Genomic DNA, 25877 nt, shown 5'->3' with positions numbered 1-25877 from the left:
AAAGAGAGGGACATGGCCAAACCCCCTCGCTCACACACGAAACCACGCTCTCCCCTCAGTCCTGCCTTAATGGGGATGGATAGAAGGCCAGCCACTGTATTTCTATATATATGTTTATGTGGTAAAAGATAAGAATACAGAGAAAAAGGGGGAAAAAATGCAGATTTTTTAAAATCACACTTCAGTATCATGAAGTTATGGAATACACCTGTTGTCTGTTTAATAAAGCAAAAAGGTGACTTGGCTAGCATTTCACGTTTAAAATAGAGACATTTTGTAATGACTTAACTACTCCTTAAACAGAAAGGCTGGTCAAAACACTGATTAAAAAAGATGTGGTTGTCTGTTGGTCCACATAGAAAAGGCAAGTGATAGTCCCCTTTATTTCCTGCCCCAAATGGAGTTGAAAACATGCCCAGTCTTCCATCTTGCAGTTTTCTACGCCACAGAATCCAACAGCAGTAGAGTACTAAGGGAGAAGAGTCTGCGAATTATGGGACTGCGACTGCACAATATCTAAGACTGGGATGTGATCACTCTCAGGGGAATTATCCATGAGACACGGCTAAATGCCTTTGTTCTCTTACAGTGCAATTATGTCAAAATCATGCTGACCCTTTTCCCTGGTGCCGCAGAACTGTTATTTAGAAGGGTTTCTCTGAGCGATAGACTGTAATTTGTGGGAAGATGCTGCACTTTAAAATTCTGTAAAATAACCTTAGCTTCTCCTGCTAACAGACAAACTGCCTTCTGCATGATATTTGGTATGTAGTTTCTTTTTATATAATTAACTGTTTTCTCATCTGATTCTTGTCAGAAATAAAACCAAGAGCATGCTAACAGCAGTGGGGTAGCTAAAGTTTTCTTTGCATTTTTTTGAGCATCACCAGGCCTGAAAGAGGGGGTGAATATTTCATATAGGGCTCAGTTTCTTTCAGAACATTATTCTGCTTTGGGTTATTTGGGAACTCAGAAGCCCCGTATGATGGTCATCATTACAAAGACTTACGTCTTCTAAATCAGAGCTGCTGCAGTTTGCGATGACGTGATGGTTGTATATGTGCAGTTGCTCCCGAGCCTGGTTGGCCTGGTCACCCCTTTCTGTACTAATCTTTTCTATGAAGCATCCAAAGCAAATCTCAGGTGCTTGTTTAGATCGCTTGTGCTATTAGGCCAGTGAGTCAGTTTAACAGTACCCATTACATCATCCTTTAAGAAAAGCATCTTTTTAATACAGTGTGCCGTTTTGCTTCACAAAGCTTGAAGAGAGAACCAAGAGAAAATGGAAAATGCTGGTAAAAATTGTTCATCTTACCAGAGCTGTTGAACTGAGGAAGATGCAAGTCAACAAGAGCTTGCTGATGCTCTTGCGATGAGTACTTATCTATTTGAGGAGCTGGCTTTAGAAAGTAGATGCTGGAAATAACAGTCAGGAGAGGGAGTCTTCAGAGGTGGTTTTGAATTTTCTGTTGAGAAATGTCTGCAATAGAAACCATGAGCAAAGTGTTCATACCATGTTTTTGACTTGGAAAAAGGCATCCAAATTAAAATAGGAATTTTCTTTGGCTTTTTTTTTAAAAGTGAGTTATGCCTGAAAGATTCTGCTTATGAATGAACATACAGATAGCATCAAAGGTAGCATGCTGAATTACACGAGCTATTAATTACCCTCCCCAGCACTTTCCTCTTGCCTTGCCAAAGCCACTGAGTAGCCTTACAGTCTGAAGTGACATAATGCAGTGTGTGAATTAGCATAAAATCAAAGTATTTATTGTTTCATGGTCAAGCTAATGAAGAGTTTAAAGCTTATCAACATATGTAAATATTACATCTCTTGAGATGACTCTTGAACAATCCATGTTTTGGTTGGTTGTTATGTCATGTATTATTTATGCTAAATGGACTGGTTTGGGCTCACAGGATTTGCACCATAACAGGTATTTCATTGTTTAGTAGGAATACATTATTCTACAGGGAAAAAGAGTTATGATCACATTTTTGGAAACAGTAAATCTTTTTGTCTTTCAGATTCACCCTTTTCAGATCAGAACTAAAAAGGACTTTTTGTGCTTGATCAGAAAATTATGGTAAATTGCATGCTGGCAGGAGGACAGCTTTGGTTTACTAAAATCAGAATCAATTTCTGTATTTAATCCTTTTTTTACAAAGACAGATTTTTTTTGCAGATTGACTGATTCTGAAAACTCATGAAGCTCCTTGGTTTTAGATATTTCCATGATCCAAGTACAGTTTTACAAGTATAAGACAGAGCAAGATCTCATGTCCAACACTGCATGGTGCCTATTCTCAGTCTCTTGCTTCCAGACCTGTTCTGATAAAAAATGAATTTGGCAGTTCAGGCTTTTTTTCCCTAGCAGTTACTCATTAACTGTTGTATTGTTATGCTGTCTTGACATCAAGCGATGATGATCACAGGTGTGTGGTTTGTGGTTTTTTTTTTCTTTCATAGTAACTATCTGCACCGTTTTTTTACTTTATTCTGATTTTAATCCCTTTTTTTATTTTCATGAATAATTCATTAGGTGTGAATAGTGTCTTGCAGTAATGGATCATGCTTTTTTTTGTTTAATGGATACTGTGAAACCTCCAGTCATATTTAAATTCAAATCACTATGTATTTCATAAAAAATGAAATAATGAATGCTTGTGAAGGTGCCATCCTTTAGACATTTATTTACACGGTAGTTGTCTAGTGTTTCATACAGCTTTTATATCAAAGCTTTTTCCAACTGCTATTTCAGAAACCAGGGATTAAAAACAAATCACTGCTCTACCTTTTTGGTGGGTTTTTTTTTTGTAGTGGGAAGGGACTGTACCTTTTTGTGTAGAGCTGGATGCATTTAACTGACCTGAGGATAACTTAAAGTGGGCTATAAAAATGAGACCTGCAAGGACACTCTTCTTTTCTCACAGATTTTAGAAAAAAAAAGGGGTGGGGAGGGGTTGCTAGCAACTTGACAGTATTACTTCAGAAAAACATCTGAAATGAATAAATTAAATTTGAGTGCATACATCTCTAAGATTCTTTTTATGTTTAAGATCAAAAGCAAGAGCAAAGTAAATTGCCTGCTTGTCATCTTAGTATTATTTGCATTGACTGGTTCAGATTTCCTTCTTATGCTAACTAACAACAGTGAGTGGAATACAGTTGAGTGAACAGAAAAGTGCTGTTGAAGAAAAAACATCAGTGAGACTTCTATTAATACACAGCAGTGACCTGTTTGTTTCTTTGTTCCAGATGTAGCATATTGTAACACAACAATAACAAGAATTAATAGTAGCACTGGATATAAAGAGTACCTGAAAACCGAAGCCTGGGCAAAATTTTCACTGGGAGGTATCTAAAGCAGATACTAAATTCTGGCAGAGGCTGATGCCAAGCAGATAGATCCACAGGGGCATTTCAGCACTGAACACCCGTCTAGTGCAATTAGGGTCTGAATGACATACGTATGGGGGGGATTTGGATGAACAGTACCCATAAACACCAGCTTGTTTAGGCAGAATCTGCCTCCCATAGCCAACAGCAGATAAAAGAGGTTTTAAATCACATCCTCTCTGTTGTCAGGTATCATATTTGTACTGCTTACAAATCACTCCTATTTCAGTTCCATACTGAAATACCTTCTTGAGTGTAGGCAGTTAGCAGACGTTAAATGTAGTTGTGGTGAAGTTGCAGTATTTGCTTAAGAAGAAGAAAGCTGCATGATTTGTGGGGCCAACTTTTTACCTGGTGTCTGTCGGCTGTCCAGGATGGGTTTCTCAAAATCTGTCCTTGAGTTCTCAGACAAGGGGATATTTTTGGTTTTCTTACAGCATAACTAAAGTTGCTTTATTACTTTTGTATCCTCTGTCCTTCTAATTACACTGAAACTGTGTGTTGGGGGTTAGTTTACATATATGATGACAAAAAGTTTTGGCTTCTGTTCCTCTTTTAATTCCAAAGGTTAAATTCTCTGGATGGTGGGAAGATGCTACATTAAGAACATGGATGCTTCTGATAAAAAGAGAGAACCTATTTCCCTTACAAATTACTTCCTTTACTAAAAGGGTGTCACATGGGTTTAGACCTCTTTATGGTTTTATGATTGTTACTTTTTCCTACCTTTTTCATAGCTAGTTTTGCTTACCTGCAGAAAAGGCAGAAAATACTGAAAAGAACTTGTTACTGTCGCTGCCTGGAAGCTGGTGGGTATTTTACAGATCTAGCTGGTGCAGTAATCAAGCAGGACAAACGTTAGGTTGCTGAATGTTCAATCCTTGATCCTTCATTTAGCTGCTGCTTAACTCTGCAGGGAAAGACCAAGGTCCATGCTAGATATGTGCCTGAGAATGGACTCCAGGATGTTGCTGGAGACCATTGGTTAAGTGCTTAAAGGACAGGAAAGTGCTACATATGTGGATCCATTATGGGCAGCTCTAAGCTGAAAGCAAATTGGTAACATTACGTGTGGCGTGTCTTAGCTCAGAGGCTGCAGTATCATCTACTCAGCATCCTCTCCTAGCTCATCAGAGCTTGCTCTTTTAAGGACAATGCCACAAGGCAAGATGGGTTCCACTTTAACAAGTAGGATGTCATACGAAAAGTTCCTACACTGTTCCTTTTGCTCTCTGTATGAAGAAGCAAGCAAATGCCCAGCCACACCATAGCCAGCTCTAGCTGAGCACATTCTGTCCGTCACTGCAGAAAGGTGGGGGGCGGGGGGGAAGGTGTGGGTGGAGGAGGCAAGTGCAGCCTTGTGGTTTGGATAGGTGTGCATATAAGGAGGAAGAAAGAGCGAGCTCTGATGCTTGAATTGCTTAAGTATGTTATGTTAGACAGTTACTATAATAATCTGCAACATGGTAGGACTTGAGAAGTGACTGCTCACTCTCAAACTGCCTGTAGCATCAGTTGTAAAACATCTCTATATGATGATTTTTGAGGACCCAAATATATCTGGAAGGTACAAAATCTCTGCAAGAGCCCATTATGTCACAGGGCTTTTACATTCCGCCATCACATTCTGAGGTATTCTGATTGGGTTTCTCCCAAGATTTAAAAAAAAAAACAAACCCCAAAACCAAACTAAACACTGAACTGTTTTGCTAGGTTCTTGCAGCTCAGTTGTTATGCTGACTTACAAGTGTAACTCATACATCAGATAGATGAACACATTAGACTGAGCAAAGAGAATTAGTACTGATAAACTAAAATAGGCTAACAGACAGGTTCTAGCTGACAACGACCATATACCGCTATTCAATGTAAGGGTAATTTCATTCTCCATTTTCCACCTCATTTGCTATTTGAGAAGGGTTTGGATTTTGAAATATGAAAGCCTGTGTAGCTTTTACCAGGCACACAGCAGAATAATTTATATTTTGCTTTCCAAGCTACTTAATTTTTAACTATTGAGTCTAGTTTATATATTTTTATATCAGTTTTCACATCACTCCCACAAAAGAAAAGGACTGATGTAGCCAACTGCTGTTGGTTCCTGACAGGTTCACCTACTTCCCTTTGCATTTAATCACTGTGAAAAAGGTCTAAAATCTACTGCAGGAGAAAGGATGGAAGGTTTTTCTGGCTAGAAAAATAAGGATTTCCTATTGAAGTTGCTGTGTGTTCCTAATCGCAGCTCTCTGCTTTTAAATTGCCTCTACTCTCTTCCAGAATTTCTGCTGTCTGAAGGCAAAATCAGTTGTTGCTAGCTTTTTTTTTTATATATATATATGTTATTTAAGGTTATAGTATCTCACAAAATACCCATTCTCTGGCCTAACACTTGAACAGGACTCAGCATGCGTTACCTTTTGTGTTAAGCATGGAACGGCAAATTTCTGGAATATATGAAAAATAACAAATTGAATTTGGTGTTGTCATCACAGTGGCCGTCCCTGTGTATCTTCATAGGCTTGCTCATTAGTCCATAATGATAAAAACAATGGTTGGAAAAGTAATTATCATCAGTGCTGCATATTTAAGGATAGCTTTTTTGAGCCTGGGCTGGTGGGTGAGCAAGACACTTGCTGTGCGCAGAGGAAAGGAGTGCCGTCGGGGAGCTCCTCCCAGGGCCCACAGGAAGTGGCACTTGACCCACGTGTGCTAAGCTTCACTCTTCTCTGCTGTCCTCCTCAGGAACAGGCACATGCTTAGACCTTTGCATGTTAGTTTATGTTTTATGTTCACACAACCTGTTGTATTTCAACAATTACACCTAAACCCTTTAGGTGGGTTTGAAAATTTTTAAATTATCATTAATAGTATCATAAATCAATGCCAGATCTAAACACTTCGTGTAATAAAATATAAAATTAATCACTTTTTGCACTTGATGATAAACAACAAAATTCCCAGTATTTTCAGCCATCTGGTCCAGTAATTTTTCTGTTTCACAACAGTATAAAATAGCATTAGCTGTAGCTTCAGGAAGCTGTAATAGTCTGAAATCCAAGGATCTTAGACTGAGCATGCCAAAAATTAATCCCAAAACCTGTTTGTAAAATCGGCTATTTATATTAACTCCACATTTTCATTCAAAATAAAATATCTACCATCTTAAATTAGCAAGAAAGCTGATGAATAATTTTTTGCCAAATTAGGAATGCTGTTGACTGTGGTGCCCAGCTGCAACTAGCAACAGTGTATATCATGGCTAAGTGGTGAAGGATGCTGGCATAACCTGGAAGTGAAATACTTGTCTATGATAGTATGTTCTTCTTAGGAAGAAGCTAGGTTCTCAACTCTGTTGTTAATGGTTTTACACACTTTGACATGAAAGAGAAGTACTTAGCATCAAAATGACTTTTTACTTTTTTGACTAAACAAGGGTTCATTATTTCGTAATAATAAAAACATTTGATAAGTTATAAAACATCAAATGGGGAGAGGAAAATAATCTATTTAGGAGCATGAATTTGACAATCAGAAAGGCCATTCAGATTAGTGACTACAGCTTCTGCCAATTTATTTGTTTATTTTTGCAAAGCTGAAGAAACAAAAAGTAGAAATTACTTGTTTGGAGGTGAGGATGACACCATTTCATTTAATTTGAAATTGTTTCAAAATTTCTGTAAAAAACCCCCATAGCTACTGAGGAGCTTGGCAGGAAGGCAGACATGGCATATGGATCATTTTTAGAAGTTGGTCAAAATCAGATAGCGTTTGCAAAGTGAGTTGATTTTTTTTTCATAAATTACCGTATTCTGAGAGAAGGGGAAGAATGGTTGGATATAAAATGTTCGTTTGACTAATCATTGTTAGACAGTCATTCAGCCAAGGATTTCAAAGGACATTATAAAGCCTTAAGCACAAAGTATGTTTGTCCTCTTTACCTGTTGCTGCTGCTAGTCATTTAGCTTTTCTTCTACTCCTGACCAAGCTTGGATGATACTTGCATGCAACTTACCCAGAAATTTTTGCTATAGCATATTGTTGTCTCCTGCGACAGACCAAATGTATGTATTATTTCTTTTCAAGTTTATAACGGAGTAATTTTTTACCCCAATACAGTCCAAAATATAGTCTATTTTTAAAAATGAAAAGAAACAAACCAGCCTTAAGTAATCAAAAATGCAGAGGAAATCAGAATAAACCTGCCTTGTCTGTACCCCATACTAGGTAAATGTTAATTCATGTCATTACCAAGCCTGACTCCTCTTGCAGGCTGTCAACCTTCCCTTTTTTGGCTGCTCTCATCTTTCTTCCCCTTACTATATCTATCTCATAACCTCTTCTGCTTATTGGGTTTTTTTGATGTACCTGGCTCTGTTCCATTTGTGCTAACTCCACGATATCTTTGAGAAAAGCTTACGAATTCTCATTTATGTTTTTTATTTGTTTGTCTTGTGGGGGTTTTTTTGAAGGTCACCGGCCTTGGGTAAACAGGTCTAAGCTCTCCTTAGTGAATTTTCTGCGTGTTAACTGACAAATACCGCTCCACAATCTTTGGCTTTCAACTCATGTTTCGGTAGCATCATTCTTTTGGCAGTTATCAATTACAGAAATTTTTTTCTAATTTTAATCTGCTTCCTCTAGAGTGTTCCTTTTTTCTAGCCGAAGGAGGAGCAAAATGACAATCACACCTTGCAATAAGCATAAAGAAGTCAGAGTCCAGTAACCATAAACAGAGCTAGTGGAGCAAAGTTTTTACAAATAATTTATTATTTATTACTATTAGAATTATTTACTGCTGTTTACTAATTATTTGTTTAAAATGCAAGTTCAGGTAAATGATTTACTTTTATGAACCATTAAAAATGAAGGTAAACATGACGCCTGTAGCTGTACTTGCTATAGAACTTTACAACCCCAGCAGCTGTGTAAGCCTCAGCGTATAACCTCAGCAGCATCTTTTACTATAAACACATTTTATACATGAACTGCAACAGTGAACTAAATACATACTCTCTTTTTTTTTCTTTTTTTTTAAACAGGCATTAAAGCTGTATTTTCTGGACATTGCCATAGGAATGCTGGAGGGTTCTACAGGGGACTGGAAATGGTGGTTTCATCAGCAATAGGATGTCAGCTGGGAGAAGATACACATGGGCTTCGAGTGGTTGTCGTCACAGATGAAAAGATTGTTCACAGATACTACAGTTTAAATGAACTGAGCAGCCAAGGCATAGAGAAGGAGCTGCTAGACATGCTTGCTAAGCAAAATTAGGCTATGGCAAATGATACGATCTTTTCCATATTAGACAAATAGAAATAGTTTCAGAAAGTTTCCCCAAGCGGAAGATACAGGTTTGTGATTGTGCACCATGCCCCAGAACAGCTCTCAATTTCTTACTATCCTAAATAACAAGAAAATTGTTGACATGTCTCTCCTTTTGAAAATGAGAGCTATGAGGAATATCGAAGAACAGCAGAACTAATACGATGATATATCATTGAGAAGAACTGCTCTGAGAATTTTTACTTTGCTCCTAGATAAAACTTTATTAGGGAGAAAGTGTATCAAAGAGTGAAAGTTGTAGCTTCTAGATAACCCTTTAACTTGAGTCTATTTTAGTTTTACATTTGAGAGGGTATTATAAAAATCAATAAATTTAGTCATTTATGTTACACTCTGGGCAATATAAATGTGGCATTTTTTACTCTGTAAAAACAAATCTCAAAAACTCCGAAATCAACAGAATCCTGCTGACTTTTAGCAACCCTTGGATCAGATCTTGTTACCTAGAGGTCGTATTTTCTCCCATTTCCCATACCTTATTTGCTTAGTTCTTCTGAGCCGTCAGCAATGGGAGAGCAAGCACATTCTGTTTTGCAGTCACAGCTTCCACTTCCGTTATATCCTTGCTTTATATAATGAAAAGTCTATAACTGAAGCTAAGATAGATGCCACTGACAGAAACTAAACATGGAACAACTATATTGCTTTTTAAATTTAACTACCATTCGATTAGCATATATTCTTGCTGTAGCTTCAGAAGTTGGGAGTTATTGCATGGGGAGAATATTCTGTACAGAATACTGTTATCAGAAGTCACTTCATTAATTCCTAGACAAGGTGAGAGCTTTGATTTCCAAATGTAATTTAAGAGTGCCTTACTGTAATATACAATATTAAACGTTGAAAACCCTAAAAAGTGTATTTTCTTCACTGGAGTAAATCTTTAAAAACAAATTACATAAAGAGAAATTTATGTGCTGCAATCCAGTTACTTTTTTTAGCAAGTGTATCTGATTTGTTTACTGTTAAATAATAAAAAAAAAAAGGTCTTCATGTAATTAACACATACTTGGTGTTAAGTATTTAGTTGCGCACATAATCTATGCCACAATTACCTAGAAATAGCAATAGTGCTGCTTTAGCACCTGGAGAGGGATGAACACAAACAACACTGGCTGAAAAAGTAATCCATTCCAGCCGTTCTTATGTATACTCACATACAACACCATTCCCTAGAGGATATTACAGATATTTAAATATGGTGCGAGAGATTAAATGCTGTGCTGACGAGTCAGTTTCATCACATTTTAGTCACAACAGTTTATCTAGGCGGCTCCTTCAAGCTTGATTTGTGGGGCTCATGAGGTTCTAAAATTACCTCTGTAGCATTTCCTTGCAGCAGTGAAACAGCTGTACCGGCAGAGGGACCAGACCGAATGTAGCCTACCATCCCATGACAGTAACTTAAGCATAGGTAATGTTTGAGTCAGAAAGTTATTTATTCTCTGCCTGGTTTTGCTTAGTTGAACATTTTATCAGTCTCATTTTTTTCAAGGGAACCTCTTGGAAATGAGAACTAAAAATCTAAGCCTAGATTACTTCGAAATAGGTGGGTACATAAGCAAGTACCCAGTGGCAGTTTCACTGGAAGTTAAGCACCTGTTAGTTCAGCTACAGGTTTTAAAAAAAAAAAAAAATCTGTGTACTTTGCTATTTTTTGAGCCACTTCTAAAATTTGGTGTTATATAGCTGCGAGCTATTTAGTAATCACAGCTAATTAACAATTTCAAGAATGAGATGATGCTAGCGTATGTTTTACAGAGGGAAGAACAGTCTCTCCATGACTTAATCTCTTAAATCAGTCAGTTTAAAATTGTAAGGCCAAAGAAATTCAGCAGAGGGACCTGAGATGATAGTCTCAGCATGGAATACTCTCTCTGCTATGGCACAGTACTGTAAAGCTGAATGGAGGAAAAGCTTAAACAGTTTTTTAATAAGCCTGTTTATTAAAGGATAGCATATTAAGTAAATATATGAAGCTCAGTAAATTGAAGCGTAACTTTGGGAGAAAGTCTCCACAAATATGAGAATGCTAATAGTAGTGGTATATGGTGTTCTCAGATTTTCTTTTCAGAGTGACGGTGTACTAATATACAAAAAAAAGTTTATATAAGCATAATTTTAATTATTATTATTATTGTTTCACTTTTTTTCAGGCGTTATTTCGCCATAAGAAATTCTATGGCATTTTGTCATGAAAATATGACTTAAGTACAAAGTTCAATTAAAAAAAATAAAGGTTTCTTTATATCCCAAATTTGTCCTTTATTTAGTAATTTCTAAGAATATCTTGTTATGTTCATGTATAAAAATATTACCAGACTTGTCTTCAGTTTGGAGTTTCATGAGATAGTACAGTTGGGCTGCTGATCCTGCATAGGATTTTGGGAGCTAACAGTGTTGTGTAGCTACACCTTATGTAGGCTCTGGCCTAGATTTCTGTCCCACCTGTTTGAAGACAGGTAATCACCAAGTAATGTGCTTTCTATTATTGTCTGCTGAACTAGATGGTAAAGAAGAAAACCCCAGGTATATTACACATACAATCATTTGGTTGAAAAAGACCTTTAAGATCATCAAGTCCAACCGTATCTCATCTACCCATCTTTTAAATACCTCCAGGGATCGGGACTCTACCACCTCCCTGGGCAGCCGGTTCCAGTGCCTGATAACCCTTCCAGTGAAGAAATTTTTCCTAGTATCTAATCTAAATCTTCCCTGGTGCAACCTCAGGCTATTTCCTCTTGTCGTATCACTTGTTACCAGGGAGAAGAGACCAACACCCACCTCGCTACAGCCTCCTTTCAGGCAGTTGTAGAGGGCGATAAGGCCTCCCCTCAGCCTCCTCTTCTCCAGTTCCCTCAGCCCCTCCTCATAAGCCTTGTGCTCCAAAGACTTGATGACAAATGTGATTAACTTCACAGGAACAAGAAAAATCTTCTACAAGTTTTATATTTGAAACATGGAAAACATTTATTTTGGTTCTCACCTTGCAAGTTTTCAAAAGTAAGAAAATTGCAATGTCAGAGATGAGCAAATTCTGTGCATAACTATTACTCCATAGTCTGGATGGCATTCTCGTGAACGTAACATTAGTTGAAATGAGGAAATGGCCGCTGTAATACTTCTTTGAATTTTTCGAGCCCATGCCTCATTTCAGTGAGTTAAGAATTCCCTGCATTAGCCTGAAATTGGAAGGTGTGTCCAGCATTTCATTAGTTGTTGCCTTGACAAGTGTAGTCTAAGTTAGCACACACATTAAATTTTTTGGCATCCTGAAATATAAGCTAGTGGGAAAATAAATAAAATCTATTTATTTCCTTTGAAATGCATGTTGTTTCAAACATTTCTTATTTTGAATAACAACTCAGAACTTCTACCCAATTTCTCATTCATATGAAGTGGAGGCACTCATGTGTAACTCACATGAAAACTCATCCTCATTTATATAATACAATTGTGGGAAGGATTTTTAACCATAGTGTGCTGCTGGACATTACTGTATGAAGCAAAGAGTTAAAAAAATAAAATACGACTGTGCTTTTTTACCAGCATAAATGACAAATTCCGTTTGATTACTTTTTTTACCAAAATTAGCTAATTTAGAATACTGATGCCTTAACTAATTTGAAATGGCAGAGGTCCTTGTGGTCACAGTGCCTCATCTTGTTTATGTAAAGAAAAATAATTCATATTATGTTAAATTATGAAACAATCCACCCATGGAGACACTAATTATCATTTAAGAAAACATGTTTTGATGTTGAGGACATCATTTTTGTATCTCCAGCAAGGCTGATATTTGTAACTCTCTGTCGACATATGACTGACTTTAAAGCAAGATGTCACTAAAGGTTCAAACTGCTGATGAAAGAGAGAGCAAGTGAGCCCTCATCCATTTTTGTGGACTCAAGGGGTTGGGCAGAGAGGGGGGAAAAAAATATCAAGTGACCACAATTCATTTTGGGTTCCTGTGGGCAGCTAAAAGGCTAAGATAACTCCTGATGACTCTTACTAAATGTGGAAAATTCCTATTCAAACACCAGAGCACCCTGTGAAAGTAACCAACTACTACATAATTAAGTACAATCTGAGGTGGAGACCTATGAACAGGAGGCAAATTACTAAAAAAGCGTCTTTGAGATCAATCTTGGTTTGCCAGTTTCAGTGTTAGCAACAAATTTAAAAACACACTTCCAAATCTTTCCAAAAAAGGCCATTAAGCCTTGAATACACTCTGCGTACTGCTTGCCATTAGTTGATTTGGCTCCAGCATCTCATCTTGCAACTTTTCATAGGGGCAATATTTTGGTAGGACTACAGTATTCAACTTCTGGAGATTACAGACAGAAAATAAATGCTTGATGTCCTTAAATTAAAACTTAATCACTTTTTCTGTTTGGAACAGGCAGTGGCAGAAGTAAAGTCTCTTCCACGGTCCCTATTTGCAGACCAAACGCCCTATGTTCGCTGCTTCAATGATGGCTTCCTTACCTCAGCACAGCAACTTGTCTTCTAGTGTCTTGTTTTTCCAGACATTATCCTCAAGTAGCTGTTCTTATTCTGCTGTGAGAACAAATAATTAGACAAACATCTAACATAAGGAAATATACAAAGCATTAAAAACGAAACATTTCACTGCTTAAAAACGCACAGCTCTTCCGTCTAGGTCATTGTACAAGCCATTGCAGGCTAACACGTCATTGTTAATGCTGTACATAAGCTTTTTTCCTTAATGCTCTGATTAAGCCTTCTTTGCAGCTACCATTTGAACACAGTAATATCCTTTCAAGCAAGGGAAACATTTACACAGACATTAGTTATCAGAAAGCTTGCTGCCAAGCAAACCCTAACATTATCTATTACTTCATGATAAACAGTCACCATGTAGAAATGCCAGGTTGCATTAGGAAATTGTAAAGAGGGAATTTCCACTTCAATAATATTCTACAGTTACTAGGAACTTCTTTCTCTTCCTATTCTATGTTGACACAAGATGTCACATTACTGGCATGTTGTCGTGAATATGGATTTAGGATCCTGCCGACCACCAATTTGTCATGTATGGAGTGAGAGAGAAGCAGAAATACGCTTTATTGATATCCATGGTAAATGTGACAGTGGTTTAGCAAGCTGCGATGGCAAGGGACACTTGATTATTTACTGCATAGAGGACAGGGTTAGACAAAACTATCAGGGAGACCCTCTCGTTAGTCACGAGGTTCAGAAAGGACCCCCTTGCTTTCTAGACTCCTTCCTCAGTGAGGAGTCTAGGTGCGGCTGGATCCAATCCTAGTCCCAGACTTGGTCAACGGTTTATGTCTAAAGGATTGTATCACCTAAACATCAGCCAATTTAACAGAGCAAGCAATTAAATGGGATTTGTTACAATCAAAAGAGTGCCTTAAAGATTTGAGAATGGCAAGGGTCACCTGAAATTTACAGCAGGGTTGCACACACCGTTGGGGTTTCAATCACATCACACACACACAGCCAGTTCTGAATCAAATTGCACACACACATGCAGAGGTTGACCTGTGACTAAAATTTACTTTTTTGCGAGTTTCATGAATTACTTTTATGTGCTGACATTCACCAACAGTCAGTGAACCTTGCAAAATCAGGCCTTTTTGTCCTTGTCAGGTCATCAATGGACTATTTTTCAATCTTCACGAAATCTATCCTGAGAAGTGTCCCAGCTCAGGGGGGGATTCTAGGTCACACAGCCCACTGTGGTCCTGGAGGGAGTATGTCCAAGGGGTGCCTGACCACCCCAGCCCCAAGCTACTGCACTTGCAACCAAGATAACTGTGCAATGGGAGTTTTTTCCCCAAAGCATACATGGCTTATCCCGAGCTCTCAGGGCAGTCCTGGTCTATCATTCAGGCATCAGATGGCCCAGCTGTGACCACAGGGGTTTCTGGCCCCCAAGTCACTGCACTTGAGACCAAGACAACAGCACAACAGAGCTTATCCTGAGATCTCAGAGTGGCCCAGGGGCTGCACCACCTCACAGGTATGGAAAGGCTAACACAAGAACTCTTTTCTATGGCCAGGCATGTAAGGCCTAAGATGTGAACCTGTTGCTACAGCTCCATTCACCCAAAAGGCAAGCAGCCACATCCAGCTTCCACATCCACCGTGTTTAAGTTCCAACAGCAGCTTGAAGAACAATGGATGCTGTCAGCTTCACACAACTACCAACAGACTTACAAGAAGGAGGTCTTGAACACTGAAAGATTTGTAGGGCTTTTTTGGAAAAGTTTTCTAGATTTCCAGATTATCTGTTTTAGCACTCAAAATTATTTCCTCTTATTAGGGAGCAAGGTCTCATGAGTAGTTTGCACCCATTCTAATCCCATTCTCCTCACCATAAAGGGCTTTTATTAATTGTTACTCAGTCACCTGAAGATTAGGCAATTCAAAGCTGATAAATGCAGGCACTGTACTGTTGGACACATTTGCATTGGAAGATTCTCTGTAAAATATAGGAAAAATAAAATAGAGAAGAAGCATTAGAGTACAGTATTAAATTAGACTCCAGTCTAAATGAAATCCAGCTCCAATGCAGCAGATACAGAAGGGGGCAGAACCCCACAGAACTAAGGCAACAGACACAAACCAAAGGCTTTTCAAGCAGTAAGAAGAATATACCCAGCACTTCTCTTAAGAACAACAACAACAAAAAAAAGCCCAGACCCCCCAAAAACCTACCCACAACTCAGACAGCCATTACTTATTTTTAATTGACATTTTCATTTGTTTCTCTAGAAGTAATTTCATCCATTAGCACTTTGTGAAATGCAGGTAGTTTAGTACATTTCTACTAATAAACAGCTTTTTTTTACCTCTAGAAGACCTATTAAAGCCTCATCCTATTTAAAATTATAGCACTGTTATGTCACTTTTGGGTAGCCAGCAACTGAAATATCCATCTTCTAAATATATCCCTATCTTTCTTCAACATTGTTTAGAAATTGTTTTAACGTTGTTGTTGTTGTTAAAAAAATACAATGTGGCCTTCAAAATGAACTGCTAATGGCATTATCTGTGTATATTCAAATCTTCCTCTCCCATTTCCATATAAAAAAGGCACAGAAACGTAGGAAGGTATCTCATGCTGCTCTAACGAGCCGAGCCCAGCAGTCCTACCTGCCTGTCCAGAAATTTTCTGGATAATGTGTCAACAGCACAGCAGCTAGGAAATGAATGATTTGTATTTGGACACATGTGCGACAAAGATAATATTACCACAGAAGAACGTGGCTCTTCCAGCACACGGCAAGCACTGAAGCCAAGAGGGTGCTAACAGGACACAGAGCGTATTTTTTTTTCACAAAGCCTGAGCTGAACTTGGTCTTACCCTTCTATTAATTCCAAGTCTTGGGCTGTCATAACCCATCTGGAGGAGATGGAGCCACTTCACTTTACCTGAGCTGTGTAAAAGCTGGTGTTCCAGTCTGGTCAACTACCTTCCTTCCTGGAATATCTGGAGATACGCAACTCCAGCAGGTAATTCATCCTGTCCTCAACTGAGGTATAAACTAGATGGACTGAATTGCCCCTGAAGATGCCTCTACTAACTCCTGTGATAATCTCAGTGATTCACTTAATTAAACAAGATCCCTAATCTTCACTTAAGGTTAGGCTAACCCTGGAGGAGGCATATCTCTATCCATACCTAGCTCCTAGCATATCTCTATCCATACCTAGCTCCTACTCTGCAAAAGTGGAAGGCCTAGAAGCCACTGGGCAGTGGAAGAGGTTGCACCTGATTTTTCTGAATCACCAAAATCCTTTTTTTACAAGAAGGCTACCTAATATAAATATAGGGACTAACCAGGCACTGGGTGTCCAGAACAGCCATTTAATAAACAAAACAGTTGGTTGCGTGCTGATGTTACAACTGCTTATGATTTGTGAAGGTTTGTGCAACAGGTTTTTTTAATCTATAATTTATGGTTATGCAACTATGAACTTCTACTTGAGTTCAAACCTTAGACATTTTATGTGACTGTAACATTTAAACTCTTCCTCTGATCATTGCTCTCAATACTAACCATAGCTTCTATTATCTTTCCCAGCATCCTCTACCCTTCAGGAAACACCTGTTTTTGCTAAAGCAACAAAATAAACTCATCCTAAAAAAAGAATCAATATACCAAAAAAGGTAAAATAAACCAAAAGACAAAACTTAGGCCTACTAAAGTTATAATCTCTCTAAACAATGTGGCTGTTCAAGTTGTTTAGATGATTTGTGGTAGGAAAAAAGTATATATATATTCATGGCAATATTAAACTGTTCAAAATAAGGGTCATGTTTGTTTGCATCCAACATCCCTGGGCTGTCCTGGATCTATCAAAGGCAAAGGAATGCCCCAGACTTGAGCTTCTAGATCAGTTGTGCTCACTCCAAACAGGCCTAGGTATCTTTTGGCAGCAGGCTTTCCACTGCTTACAGAAACTGCCTAATAAAAACATGCTAAGATATGTGTTTTACTTTAAAAATATTGGTTAACATTCTTACTCCTATTTTTTCACATTTAATATTTTCATTTCTCATTCTGAAACAAAGCCTAAATATGCAGCAACGCAAAGGTCATCTTAGCCATTCAGCCCTGCACTGTAGTGACAGAAAATGCTCTTACGTGCAAAGAGGACAATTAAAGCTGAAAAGCAGTCACAGATCTGATTATACGCAACATGATAATCTAATAACCATCCAAACACTTATTACTGAGCCTGGTATCTTTCATATCTTTGGAGTCTTTGTAAGCACTACCCAATATCTTTGGGATGAAAGCACGTCCTCCCTCCCATACACAAATGTGTCTTTTTCCCAGACAATCAGCTGTGTGGAGAATTTGCAGCAACAGTTTTATTCATAAGAAGCATGCAACAGGAGTAGTACAAGCACATACTTTTGCACAGAAATGTAGAGTACCATGCATTAAACCCATTCCAGGTAGTGTAATTTTAATCCAGACACTAATTAAAGATGATAATGCCTCAGGTTCCTCTCTTATGAGCACTCTCTGATTTGGGTTTACCAAGATTCCTACTCTCCCAACTCTTTAATTCCACTGAAGCACATTTCATCCAGGTTATCCAACCTCTTCTGCCCTCCTGGTCTAGGAATTAATTTCTACCCCTTCTCCACAGTGGGAGTGAAATAGAGATGAGATAGGAAGACTTTCCTACTATAGCCGCTCACTTTTCTTCACTTCCCTCGTTCTTCACTTTTTCCAAGCTGCAGAAAGGGGTCACCATTCCCACCAGGTCTCATTCCAGCCCTCCACCGCAGCAAGATAGGAGCTGATACAAACATCATACATGTACTCAGACACTGTCTGTGAAGTTCCTCTCTCTGTTTTCTCTGCCACCACCGCCCTTCAACCTCTCCCACACCTGTTGATTTATAGTTATCCCTTAAATCTAAGATAGGACGAGTGAGACAGTGCAGTAAGCCTAGGGCAGAAGTCAACAGGTCAGGGCTTGAGCTTTGATCCCATGAAGTCACCTTCCATGCAGCAGGATGCAAACTGGAAGGCCTGTCAAAGAACAAAAGACATGTGGAAGAAATGAAACAGAATTGGGAAACAAACCATTATATGTGCTACTGGGTCCCTCCTCGGTTGGAAGTTGGCACCATCCTCTCCCTGACACTCCTTAGGTGCATGGGGTGCTCCTGCAGGCTATTTGACTAGTTCTCTGCTGGCAAGTGGCCCAATCAGGTCTATGGCATTTGTCAAACATGGATACTCACAGCAACTCAACATCAAGAAATTTTCACTGTTAGCAACAACATAAATACTGGTTAATATTATATATACCACACAGATAGATTCCCCACTTGCCCTGATGTTCATTGTGTTCAAACTAGGGCAGAGTATCTCCTTACAGCTCCACAGATCCCATCACACCCTTTTAAGTGTGCACATACTTCAGTAAAAAAGCAGGCTGATCCAAAGTGTTCCTGCTTTGACTCACGAGGTAACAGCCGTGACCTTCTATAAAACTCTACCCAACCTATTTAGTTGTCAGAACAATTTGAGATATAACTGAAGTAACGTAGCACACAAGCTTTGTAGAGCAGTAATGCCATCTCCCCCCGCCCCCTTGCTCCTTCCTTTTTGACTAAAAAGCATGTTTACAAATATGATGACTGTAAAATAGTGTAAGATTAATCATTCTAATTTATTTCATTTTATCACAGTCCCATACAGAAGGTGAAGAGTTCATTACTGAAAATAAATTCCAGCAGTAACTGGGATTGCTGTACTCATTCAGTGCATCTCACCGTATTTTGTTCAGCCTGCAGATTTCTACATTCTTCTTCAAGGTGTTTTATAATACACTATCAAAAACAGGGGTAAGGAAGAGGATCTATCCTTCATGAAAAATATTATTCTTATGAGAACACTGCCTCAATGCAGTAATGATTAGAGTTTCAATCACCTTTTCAAGGAAGCGAGGAAAAAGAGAGAGAAAGAGAAAGAATGGAGAACACTGTCTGTTACTGTGACCCAATTTGAGAGCTGAAATAGACCAATTATTGTTTAGAGAGCAGCATTCCTTTTCACTGTGTGGCAATTTAACCCAGACAATAAACGCGTATTTAAAATTCAATTGATTTAAAAACATAAATGCTGCCAACCTTCCCAATCAAAGGACTTTTCCCACTCCCTTCAGTTGGTACACTGCCACAATAGGATAACCGAGAAGAAATGTTTTGTAAAGTGTATTTCTGAGCCCTGTTTCTAATAGAATTTTGTTTGCTGTGGGTGAATACAGGAGGTAGTATTTTATATGTGGGCCATTCAAAATTAATGCTAAATTTTACATCCTGCACTTTTTACATAAATTAGTTTGTATTAAAATTGGACTTCAAGACAAACTAATGATTTGAGAAAAATAGAGAAATGTGGATACATTTCAAAGGGATGAGTCTAAACAGATCAAGAGACTGACGAGACTATGTTAAAATTCACCTCACAATAAGCTTTTTAGTGGAAGGACTTCTACAAATGTATTTGTTCCACTGCTTTTCCTGTCTGTGCATTAGGCCACATAGAATTTTCCTATTTTTTTTCTAGAAAAGCAGCTCATAGCATTAAGATTATTTCTAAGCCCTCTGTTATCAATGCAGATATCTAATGCCTCTCCTTATCCTAAGAAATAATGCAATCATAATTTATTTCTCATTAAAGATGCATTGTACCACTAATCAGCTAAACGTATTTTACTTGATGCTTCTGAAGTTTATTTTTAAGTCTTCGACATTTTAATTGCTTTGCCCTTGGGTTCCTAGAAATTAAATATAAACACAAAACTTCCTGTGGAACTAAAATATAACCCATGAAATTTCCGTACTGAGACAACATTATAGCATTGCAAATTTAAGCATTTACATTTATTGCTTACTATTTCCACTCGATTCCATCTTCCTCTTTCCTCTCCTCTTTCTTTAAAGCAGAAAAGTAAATAATTCTTCCCCCTGTTGACTTCAACTATTAGTTGCAACTGCTACGCCTCAGGACTTTTACCTACTTCCTAGCATTTGAGAATACTTCTACATCCCCCATCCTCCTACAATACACACTCTGGGAAGAAAATCCAGTTGCAAAGGCCAAAAGGGTAACAGATGTACCCTGAATAGGGCAATCCGCCTTATCAAGGCGTCAGGGCCTTGTAACAGGTATCTGCTACAATGCATAGATGTGAACTAATACATTGCAAAGAAAGGCATTAAATTATTCAAGGTCCTTTTTATCTTTCTTACACATATTCATCAGTATGAAGCCTTGCTGTTATTTTATGTTTTGAAAATGTAGGAAGGGTATTTGTTATAGAATTCAATTATGCAACCCTTATAGTGAGATATTCAAAGACATACTATCCCAAATGAACTTGCCACTATTCAGAAGTTTCAGTTGTGGCTGGCACTGCAGACTCTGGGATTATTTCAATGTTTCCCACAATGTTAGAAGGCAAAAACCACTTAACTTTTGGACAGTGACTGCAGTCAAGGTCTTAGAAATCTCACAGTTACAGGAAGACCTGCTGATTAGCTTTCCCATTTTTTAATTAACTCTGGTGTAGATACCCTTGGGGACTGAAACATAGTGAAGAGATTGTTCTGAAACTAGGACACAGCCTTAGCAGAAAAAACGTAGTTGGCTGCAAACCAAACATAGTCAGGACAGACTCAGATCTCATGGAGGCTCAGAGTCTAACTGTGCAGCCAAATCTCAGTTAACCATGGCTGCAGTGTGGAGGACAGAAGTTACTAGCCAATGTTGGAATTAGTTGGCTCCTTTAGCTAGAGCAATTGATTATTCAAGCCGAGTATTTCTTTGCTAGGAAATTGCCTATTTACAATTAAAAGATCCCAATTTCTCCTGGAGATAATCCTTTGCATTACTACTGATGCATTACTACTGATGACTACTCTCATTCTCCACTGGCTGTCTTCACTTTCTGCCTCAAATATGAACAAAAATAGAGCTTCAAGCACACATTCATTACAAACCTCCATCTGTCAGGTACAGTGTAAATTCTAACTGATCTTCCCACACATCTCACTGGTGGCTTCTTACCATTTCAACTACCACTACACAAAACATATTTAAGTATTCCTCCCATTAACCCTGGGTGAATGACATCTTAAGTAAGGTCTGTTAATGAGACAGAGATCAAACTGATGCTTCATGGCAGCACTCAAAATTTTTTAGCATAATATTAAAAATGACATGTCATAGTTTGCTTACAGTAGTAGTGTTAGTACACAGTCATGATGTACTTCTAACAACAGACTAACTTAATACAAAATAATAAACATATTTAAAGGTAATGATTTGGCATATATGATCAATTTTTAATTTTAATGCCTCTTTAATTTAATGTATTTTAAGAGAAATAGACCTCTTTTAACTTGAAACCTACAGAAAATATCTACAACTGTATCCCAGTGAGGAAAAAAAGAGTTCTGGAAGGGTCATTGAGTATACAAATCCTTAATGTAATACTTAATTAATGGTAAGATTTATTTCTTACCTTCTGAGCCTCCCTTATGGGCTGGGAGAAAAGTTTGCAATTTTCGTTTCAAGTTCTTTATATACATTTAACGAGCAGAAGACGAATTGCTGCCATTCACTTTGATCTCACGTACCTGTTACTTGGGTGTCTCAATACACTGTTACATAGCTTTCTTCTCAGACATTTCTCTATTTTTCCTCTTTGTATCAATGCTAATGACAAGATGTAGAAATATTCCAGTGCAAGAAGTTTCCACATTAGTACAGCAAGGAATGTATTTGTAGAAACTACTCTAAACATTTAAGCAAAATATTTTTACATGCTATTAGTAAAAAAAATCCAAAACCTGAGGCTTTTTTTAATTATTATTTTGACTACATGGATGAATGCCAATTACGTCTTTATTATTCTGCACTGACCAGTCAGCCCATCTGTGGCTTTAAACATGAGCTCTCTTCTCTGTAGAAAAATATATGAGTAGCCCAACACATTACGAGGCCATAAGAAAGACTTCACCTCAACAAATCATAACCACTTGTTTTCTTAAAAAAATGCACATTAGTGTTTGTCAGATAAGGGGAAAAAAGGCTTCATTGTGAAGTCTCTCAGCAAGAACAGTCAAGGTAAAAGAAAAAAACCCCAACATTTGAAATCTGCATTCCTTAACACAATAAAAAACTAGCAAATATAGAGCACATCCATCAGTACCATTTATTTCTCAGCTGGGCAACTCAGATAACCTTTTCTTTAAAGTTTATGCTCATCTTTGACTCATTACTTTAATGTTACCAGAAAACTAAATTATGTCCAGTGTTTTCACTGCAGAAACTTAACAGGGCCTTCAACTGTGCATGTGATTTCCTACAGTATGAGACACTAAGGCATTAGAGAGGGAACAGTACAAGCTGTTTCCAGAAGGCTCTCATGAATTCAGACACGGATGGTGTCATCTTAGATTGAATAAAATTATTTTAAATTAACACCTATGCCCAGAAATAGTCAGGGGAATTGTCCAGCCAGCTCTCCACATTCAAAAGCTTAATAACAAAGAAAGAAGAAGAAAGGATAGACTGCTAGATTTTTTTCACAGACTGAACTTTCCTTGACTGAACTCTCCCTGAAAACTGGTACCATGACAGCAAGTAATGTACTACTGAGTATGCAAGTGCATTGCAACTTTTTATCACCTCAGCCCTGAGTAGCTAATATTTCAGTAATGAGTACTGAACAAGACATGTGACTAATGCATTTTAATGCACTTAGAAGTCTTGATAAAAATAACCATTTATCAAAGAAAGTTTTTTAGTAAAAAAGCCTTATGAGTTTGAATAGTCTTACAGCCCTGGCAAAGTAGAACCAAGTTTCACTCAAATTAAGACTCTAAAAGCCTTCAGAAACATTATTCAAAACATTTTGATGTGCTGGAATTGTTAGCCACTTTGTAAGTGACATCAAAGAAGGAGGAAATTAAAATCTTAGTAATCCTCTGAAATATGCTAATTTGATTACTTGACCCGGTATCAAACTGTTTGGAAGGGCTGTCGTCAGAAGTGTCAGCCTGTCATCATCTCTGCTCCTGGACATTAAATTTCACTAAGCACAGTGTAAAAGTAGCAACGGCACTGGGAAACTTTAATACCTAATATTTAGCATCAACCAAAGTATGTGGAAGTGATTTTATTTCCTTACCCTACTTGTAAATTAAGACATTACAACTCTGACCTAAGGCCAATCAAATGCTATGTGAGTATTTTATTGAACACATTTCATAACATGCTTTGGACAAATTGCTGAATAAGTTATCTGCAATGTATTGCATACAGAGTAATACTACTTCAGAATGAGGGTAATACATTCTTCAAATAATCATATCGTGAATTTTGGGGTGTCAGCTGATTCATTCAAGCATTTTCACCTGGAATCAGTCAAAACCCATGACTGCTTCCTTTACCCCTTAGTTATGTCACTAGGTACCACCATTACCCAAAATCTTCCAAGATACTTTGTTTGGCTCACAAGCAGCTAAAGTGCTAGATTTTCTTAACAGCAGGAGCCATTCAAGCAGCAAAAATGTTCTATTTCTAAGCTGAAAGTAGTGTGTCCAGGGCTGGGAAATTGGTTCCTCAGTCTTCATATACTTTGGAAGTTTTCGCCTGCAGTACTATTTAGTGACAGTTGGGAAAATAAGGAATGGCCACCTCAAACCCAAGAACTAGAGTAAGACAGCAAGGTTATCTTATGTGAGTTACAGAACATTGATAAAAGGATAACAACTTTTCCTTTATAAAGGAGATATATATGCTTTTATACCCTTTCCTATATATCCTTTCTATCCTTCCTATATATCCATTATATAGGATATCAATATCCTTTTTATGTATTTATGTATGTATGGCTGGTTAGTGAATTAAATTGTGGAACTTTTTCTAAAAGCTCTTGTGCTTACTCTAAAGGAATTAGTGCAAGAAGAAACTAGTCAACATTTTGGATCCTCTAACGTTCTGGTGCTTTTTATTAAAGAAGGTCACTGAAAACAGAATCTATGTAAGGTTAGATACAAAGGCATATATTTGTAATTTACATTTAATTACAAAAGGTCTTTGAATGCTGAACAAGTTTGCAAGTTTCTAATTAGCTCTCAATGATCTTAGAACGTGTCATATTCAGTAAATGCATAATTAGAACTCCCCCTCATCTTTACATAAAAATTACACTGTGTATTAACAAAGAGAAACTCCCAGTGTGGCATGCCTCAGATCGTAGAGTTGCACTCATCATACGCTTTTGACTTCACTCTCAATGGCATGTTTTCCACCTTCTGCTGGATGATACTGTCTAGGGGAAATCAAGAGCGAGGAAGCAAAATACTGCTTTGAGATACTGACTACACAGCAGATCACTATACTTCCTTCTGCTTAAGCTAGAGCAGATGATCAGTTTGGTTCACAGGCTTACAATACTTCTTCTGAAAGACAAAGAAGTCCCTACCCTTCAAGAGTGCTCCTACAGCTGAAGTCAGTTGATAAAGCACGTTGATCATCTGGTTGGATTGTGAAGTGTGAGACTGATCACTGTTCCTCTTCATTGCTGCCACACAACACAGTGCACTCTCTATCCTAAGAGATTTCTTTCAAAAATGTATGCAAATGGAGGAAGAAAGCATGAGAAAAAGCCCTTTTCATACTTATGTTCAACACATGCAATTTTTTAAACATACCAATGTCTGCTTTAAGACACAGAGAGCCTCTTCCACATTGCTATCTAGCACAACATACACTGGGGACACCTATATCAGCTACCACATCTTTGCAGAAAGGCCCAGCTGAAAGCCTCCACACTAGTATTGATTAAACTTGTCAATGTTTTCAACTTGTCAATGAACTACAAATTGTAAAAATCTTTACGAAGCTCTTTTCAACATTTGTCTCAAGAAAAGTAGATCTGGTAATTCACCTCCAGGAGATAGCAATTTTCAGTAAAGATTTCGTTTTCTTTCCGTTCCAGGTGGTATAATACAACTAAAGAAATCTGGATGATTGAGTGAGTTGTGGAACAAAAGCATTTATTCAAAAAGACTGAAACCCACAGTCAAAACAAGGCACAGATTTTAAAAGCAACACAAAGCGTTAACATTTCTCTGTTGCAGAGCACATCCTGATCATACAGAGGAATTGTACAAGCTCTGTTCCCATTTAAGAAAACCTATTTTTCACCGCAACTGTGGTTCTAAGAATTTGTACCCTGATGTATTTATTTTTGTGCCAATAGCCAATGTACTCAGTCTCTCCACAACTCCATCCAGCTGAAGGCTAAAGAGAGAAAATAAGGCAGCATCTCTGGAGGACAGTGTGTATATATGGTTTCAGAAAGGACAGCAGAATAGTTTGGCTGGTCCAGAATGTTTGCACAGATTTTTTTCAAGTTCTGTGTCTGTCGAAGTATTTATCAAACATATGTGTCCCCTACATCAGTTACCTAGTAGAAGATTTTGGGAGGACCAATGGAAGAATATGGTTTCCTATATTAGGAAAAATGAGATTTGCCAAATATTTTTGCCATAATTTTTAAAATTCCCATGACAAACACTTAATTTTT

The 25877-nt window shown here is 37.8% G+C and overlaps 1 protein-coding gene across 2 annotated transcripts in view; it reads left to right on the top strand.

Moving 5' to 3' along the window:
• The window catches only part of CPPED1 (calcineurin like phosphoesterase domain containing 1), a 55893-nt gene extending 45071 nt beyond the window's left edge, over nucleotides 1–10822 (top strand). For both annotated transcript variants that reach the window (XM_035895069.1, XM_035895070.1), the window contains exon 4: nucleotides 8440–10822. In XM_035895069.1, coding sequence (XP_035750962.1) covers nucleotides 8440–8672 — 233 coding nt within the window. In that variant the 3' untranslated portion in view covers nucleotides 8673–10822. The remainder of the gene's footprint in view (nucleotides 1–8439) is intronic.
• Nucleotides 10823–25877: the final 15055 nt, after the last annotated feature.

Source organism: Egretta garzetta, unplaced genomic scaffold, assembly GCF_000687185.1.
Source record: "Egretta garzetta isolate BGI_Z169 unplaced genomic scaffold, ASM68718v1 scaffold575, whole genome shotgun sequence".
Taxonomy (NCBI): domain Eukaryota; kingdom Metazoa; phylum Chordata; class Aves; order Pelecaniformes; family Ardeidae; genus Egretta; species Egretta garzetta.
This window is presented reverse-complemented; position numbering and strand designations above follow the sequence as displayed.